The following is a 6,370-nucleotide window of genomic DNA, read 5'->3' on the forward strand; positions in this document are numbered from 1 at the left end:
GTGCCATGCCCTGGGGCATCTTTTCAGGGATTGCCCTCTAAACGCCAAGGCCAATCCCCCTGACCCCCCCGAAACCCAAACCCAAGAAGGCTTTATCAAAGTCCCTAGTAGGAAACGCGCATATAAAAAGCACCAGAATGGGTTTATGCCCCAGCAAAAAAATTCCCATAGCCCTGAAACCAAGAATAGCTTTGAAATCCTTGCGCAGTCCTCAGATGAACAACCTCCGATTTCTGAGACAAACCCCTCTCAGCCCTCTTCATCCGCCCATCCTCCCCCCTCAGCTTCCCCTTCGCACTCTCAACCCCCCATTATCATTCCCACTATCCTCAGCCGAAGTCAGAAAGATACAGCAGAGATCCACAAGGACATGGAAGTTGATGGAAAGGCAGACCTCCCCCAGAACCCAGAGATCAATACAGAGGAAAGCAATCAAGTGCAACAAATGGAAGAAGAGCCAGAAAGCATAGATCTAATTGGCCTTGACATTCTGGAACTAGAATCAGCCTGCAAAAAGAAAGCTTACGACACAATATCAGAGACTCAACTCAATAAGCTGGAATTGGTCATCTCAAGGGCCTATCATCAGCACCTACTTGGGATACAACCAGGAAGCCATTGGGATGGCAGCCTCCGCCCAAAAGACACTAAAAAGAGAGGAAGAAAAACAGATCTCCAAAGAACGATTGAGATTGGGAAAATCCTGGTAGACTCAGGCAGGTACGCAAAACTGACGAAGTACTACAAACCCTCTATCAATAGTTGAACCATGAAGCTCGTATCCTGGAACATAAGAGGGCTTAACGGCCCTGGAAAACTCAGAATGTTAAAAAACATGATTAAAATGGAAAAGCCTCAGATGTGCTTTCTCCAGGAAACCAAGTGTAACAGCTCCACACTAGGCAGTATACTCTCTAAAGCTTGGCCAGGCTGTCGATCGGTCGCGGTTGATGCCTCAGGAGCCTCAGGAGGGCTTGCTATAATTTGGAATACCCAAGCGGTGTCCCTTTCAGATTTTCACGCCTCTCATAACCTCATTCAGGCGGCATTTCACATATTGGGCACCAACATTCATGGCAATATATCAAATGTATACTTCCCGCAAGACACAGGAAGCAAAATAGCACTCATTGACACAATAGAAGTTCTGAACAGTAACAGGAGGCACCCTCTATGGATTGTTGGAGGAGACTTCAACATGATTACTAAAAGCGAGGAGAAGAAAGGAGGAAGAAGCAGATTGGAACCCGAAGTTGCTCGCTTCAAGGACTTCATCCAAACTGCATCTCTCATAGACATGCCATTCTGTAATGGCACTTTCACCTGGAGCAATCGCAGGGCTGGCAAACATCAAATCGCCTCTAAACTGGACCGCTTCCTCATCTCAGACAACGCGGTTCATCTAGGAGGCGACATCTCAGCTGCAATTTTGGCGCATACTGGTTCGGATCACTGGCCGATTGCTTTACATTGGCAAAGACCAGGTGATTTGACAAAAAGACCCTTCCGATTTGAAGGGTTCTGGCTTTCACACCCTACATTCAAAGATTTTGTTAAAACTACCTGGGCAGCCTTCATCCCCCCAGAAGGGTAAAAAATGTATCAGTTCCAACAAAAGCTTAGATTTCTTAAATACCACCTTAAGAGATGGAACAGGGAGACCTTCGGGAACATTTTTAAGGCGCAACAAGATCTAAATCAGGAACTGGAGGAACTCCACCAAAAAATAGTCACAGAAGGGCATTCGGAGGCCACCCTGGAACAGGAAAGGCTCATCCACAGCAAACTCGAAGAAAGGAGGAAGCAGGAGGAAATCTATTGGAGGCAAAAATCTCGGGTCAGATGGCTGAAGGAGGGAGAACGTAACACCAAATTCTTCCACAGAACCACTGTGCAGAGGAGGATGCACAATTACATACCTTTCATCCAAAATCCAGAAGGGGCAAAAGTAGAGAAGCATGAAGATATAGAAGAGGTAATCCTCAATCACTTCCATCAGGTACACCAGGAACATGTAGCAGATCGGCAACAGGCTATTGGAAAGATAACCAGCAATGTACCAAAGCTCATCACGGAGGAACACAATGAGCTTCTCCTTCGCCCTATTCTCCCCCAGGAAGTGGATGAGGCTATGTCACAGCTTAAAGAGGGAAAGGCCCCTGGCCCAGATGGTTTCACCACCACTTTTTTTCATGCTTTCTGGGACATGATAAAACTGGAGGTTTGGCAGATAGTAGAAGAATCAAGGACCCTACGCTGGATACTTCCCTCCCTCAACTCTACTTTCATTACTCTCATCCCCAAAGAGGAGGAATCTATCACCCCTGATAAATTTAGGCCAATAGCTCTCTGTAATGTCATATACAAAGTTATATCTAAAGTTATTGCAAACAGGCTAAAACCCCTCCTACCTCTGCTCATATCTCCTGAACAGTCGGGGTACGTGGAAGGGCGACAGATAATGGATGGCATTATCCTCACGCACGAAATTGTTCACTCCCTCAAGCACTCAAAGCAGGCAGGTATGCTTCTCAAGCTGGATCTCTCCAAAGCATTCGATAAACTTAGCTGGACTTACATTCATCATATGTTAAAAGCTTTTGGTTTCTGCTCCATGTGGATTCGTTGGATCATGAGTCTCATCACATCCACCCACCTCTCCATTCTTGTAAACGGTATCCCCTCGCGCCCCTTCAAACCCTCTCGGGGTATTAGGCAAGGGGATCCCCTATCCCCCTTCCTGTTTGTTCTTATGGCTGAGGGCCTCGGCCGGCACATCAAGCATGCCCTCCTCTCTCACCAGCTCAAAGGCATTTCTGTCCATAACACTCCAGCTACCTCTCATCAGCAATTCGTTGATGACACTATGCTTTTTGGCTACCCCTCTGTCCAGGAAGCCTCTTGCCTAAAAACCCTTCTCAATGATTTTTCGGAAGCCTCTGGCACCAATGTCAACTGCTCCAAATCACAGATTTTTTTCTTCCACACTCCTCCTTCTGTCAAATCGGTTGTAACTCGCATTCTAGGCTTTCCCTCAGCAACCCTTCCCTCTAAATATCTCGGAGCCCCTCTAGCTGTTTCAGCCTTAAAGAATCCCGCATGGCGCTCTCTCTTAGAGAAGCTGGATTCTCGTCTCAACCTCTGGACTCACAGAACTCTAAATCTTGCTAGTCGTGTGGTGCTCATTAAGTCAGTCCTTCAGGCCATGCCTCTCTACCTGTTCACAATCCTTGCGGCGCCAAAATGGGTTCTAAAGAGAATAAGGAACCTTCAGCGTGACTTTCTATGGGGCAGCTCGGCTACAAACCGCAAATGGGCTCTGGTCAAATGGTCTACTGTCTGCTTACCGAAAAACAAGGGAGGTATTGGGCTTAGGGACCCTGAGCACAGCAATTCCATTATGAATGCCAAGATCTGGTGGCAATGGGTCACTAATTCAGAAAAGCCTTGGGTAAAGATCTGGACTGCCAAATACGCCGACAGTAGACCTCAGGAGGAGCTTATCAGATTCACTCCTACCGAAAAGGGGTCGCTAATCTGGAATGCGGCCAAACAACACTATCAGCTAATACAGAAGCACAGCTTCTGGGAAATAAAGAATGGTCGCACGGCAAGATTCTGGACAGATGCTTGGAACCAGATGCCTAAGCTTATCAGTGTGCTCCATCCATCTCAAATACCAGACAGGCAGGAACAGCAGCAGGAAAAAATACACCAATTTTGGATGCAGGAGATAGAGCACGGATTCAGGAAATGGAGACCGATTAACCATATTCTCAATAGGACAAATACTAGTGAGGAAGAAGAATTGGCGAAAGAGTTAAAGAAAAGAAACATCAGGTATGATGGAGACAATGACATCCTTAGATGGGGATACCAACCCAAAGGGACCTACACTACCTCCGAAGCTTACAACCTGGTTTGCAACCTCCCCACTCTCCCAGATCCAATTTGGAGCAAAATCTGGGGTCTCGGATCGTGGCCCAAAATCTCCTACTTTCTCTGGCTGGTAGGTCATAAAAGAATTCTCACATGGGATAAACTAAGAAGACGAAACTTTCAAGGTCCTTCTATCTGTCATAACTGCAATCAAAGTGAAGAAACGCTACAACACCTCTTGGACACATGCCCTCTAGCCAATTGGATATGGGAAAAGGTAAGCTTCAGATGCCAAAAAAAATGCAGAGTGGAGAACGACATCATCAACTCCATAAGACAATGGCCACAGAATCCCTACAACAGCGAGATTCTCAACTGCCTATGGAACATCATCCCCGGACTAGTCCTCTGGAACATCTGGAAGGAAAGGAACAAACGAATATTCAAAGACAAGCGCTCTCCAAACGAAGAAATTTGGAACAGGCTTCTAGAGAATCTCAAAGAAACGATGTCGCTTCGGACATGGACAAAGGAGGATCTCCCCTCAACGGATAACGAGAAAAGCATCTACGATAATTGGCAACTGCATCTGCCTCAAGAAAGCCCCAAGAATGGTCCCTCCAAAAGCAGTACCAAGGACAATTGCTTATGGAACCCCCCCCCCCCCCCCAAGCACTCCTATAAACTCAACTTTGATGGGGCCTCCAAAGGTAATCCGGGAGCAGCCGGGTTTGGAGGAATATTGAGGAACCATGAAGGTACTCCTCTGCAGGTTTACTTTGGAAATATGGGATGGGATACCAACAACTCTGCAGAGCTTGAGGGACTCTGGCAAGGCATGCAGCTAGCACGGAATCTCAACCTTCAACCCCTGATTGTAGAAGGCGACTCCCAAATCCTCATAAACATGGCAACGCGCTTACAGAATGGCTCTCAAGCTAGGAAAATTGCTTCCAGCTGGAGGCTAAAGGCTAGACTGAATGCCATTGCACAAGATTTGCGCAATAATAGGGCCATCTCCTTCAATCACACGAAGAGAGGGGGTAACAAGGTAGCTGATCTCCTGGCCAACATAGGGGTTGAAAATGAACAAACCCTCCTCTCAGGAGATACGGATATAATTCCTAACAATCTCCAGGTCCAGGATTGCGAAAGTCTGATCCAAAGAGAGGCTGCCCCCCCGGATGCGGGTGACACGCCAGCAGATAGCGAGGAGACACATGCCAGGCATGTGATGCCTCAGGTATAAGGACATTCTCCCCCGTCAGTTCGCCGCCATGGAATATAGGTCGAGGCTCACCGTAGGTCGGCATTCATTGCCGCATTCAAGTTGCAGGTCCGTCAGCAGAGAGCAGTTATGGCATTCGTGGTTCGAGAATGGGTTGCAGGGTTTAAGAAAGGTGAGGAGGGGGTTCAGCACAAGCAGTTTCATGCTTGGCGTTCGGTATTCTCTGTTCAGGTGTTGGTATGGTCTCTGGCCCTCCCGGAGGCATTATCTCCCGCTCCATTGTATTCTGTATGTAATTCTGGGACTGAAAGACCTCTGTGTGTTTTTCGCCTCTGTTTCATTTCTCGCCTCCCGCTTGCCTCTCTGCCATTGCCGCCTCCCCACCCCGTTTCGCTCTTCAGCCTCAGTGCGCCGGCAGCAATGGCTCGTCCCCGTGAGCGTATGCTCAGCCGACGAGGAACTACACGAGGAGGCTCCTCTCGGACGCTTGCTGAAGGTTCCCAGTCCTATTGTTGTCGTTGCCGCTGCCATAGCTTTCCTGCCGCTCATCCTATCCAATCCAGACAATTCATGGACTCTTACAGCCCGGACCAGGACTCAGTCCCTGCACCTGCATTCGGCTCAGCCATTTTTGCCTTCAATAGCTCGATGGACAGACCCCGCATCAATGCCCATGTCTCAGTACTTTTTCTGGAGGAGGCACAATCCGTCAATGATGAGCACCGCCACCAAGGGATGCAACAGGGCGAAAGGCCAGAATTGGCCCAAGCCTCGCCTGGGAAGGAAGTGGAGGTGGTCCAGGCCTCGCCTGGGAAGGAAGCAGTTCAGGCCCCCAGCCGTATTCAGCCTCAGGAGGCATCTACGTCCAAACAGGTCGACACCTACCTTGACCCCTTCCCTTCTGCGGGGGAAATTAGTCGATTCGGGTGGTATCCGATCGTCGAAGAGGAACCGAAGGAGTAGCTGGTCTCCTGAGCAGATTCACCAGCCTCAGCGACTCTCAGGTTTTAACTCGGCGTTCGGTTCATATTTTCAGTTTTTAATGTTTGTTAGTTTCAAGTTTTTTGAAGCCCCTGCGTGGGATATTGTAGTTGATATTTTGCTGCCCCTGCGTGGGCTTTCTAGTTTGACATGGATGAAGTTTTTTGAAGTACAAAGAACCCTGGTATGGAAGGTCTCAACTAGTCATGGCACCTCTGCGAAGGTAGCCCATTCTGATCTCAAACAGACCAGAGTGCCAAATTCAGGCCTCTGAGGATGCAT

At 48.3% G+C, this 6,370-nt stretch overlaps 1 protein-coding gene across 1 annotated transcript; it reads left to right on the plus strand.

Annotated features, from left to right (window-relative positions):
- Positions 1 to 1,597: 1,597 nt before the first annotated feature.
- Positions 1,598 to 6,070, plus strand: LOC149238147 (uncharacterized). Its single transcript, XM_089369484.1, has 3 exons — positions 1,598 to 3,840; positions 4,186 to 5,122; positions 5,216 to 6,070. The coding sequence occupies exons 1-3, from the start codon at positions 1,598 to 1,600 to the stop codon at positions 6,068 to 6,070; spliced, it is 4,035 nt and encodes a 1,344-aa protein (XP_089225610.1).
- The last annotated feature ends 300 nt before the right edge of the window (positions 6,071 to 6,370 follow it).

The sequence above is a fragment of the Pinus tabuliformis genome, chromosome 8 (genome assembly GCF_031772625.1).
Source record: "Pinus tabuliformis cultivar Carrire ecotype Pingquan chromosome 8, CPIR1, whole genome shotgun sequence".
Classification (NCBI taxonomy): Eukaryota; Viridiplantae; Streptophyta; class Pinopsida; order Pinales; family Pinaceae; genus Pinus; species Pinus tabuliformis.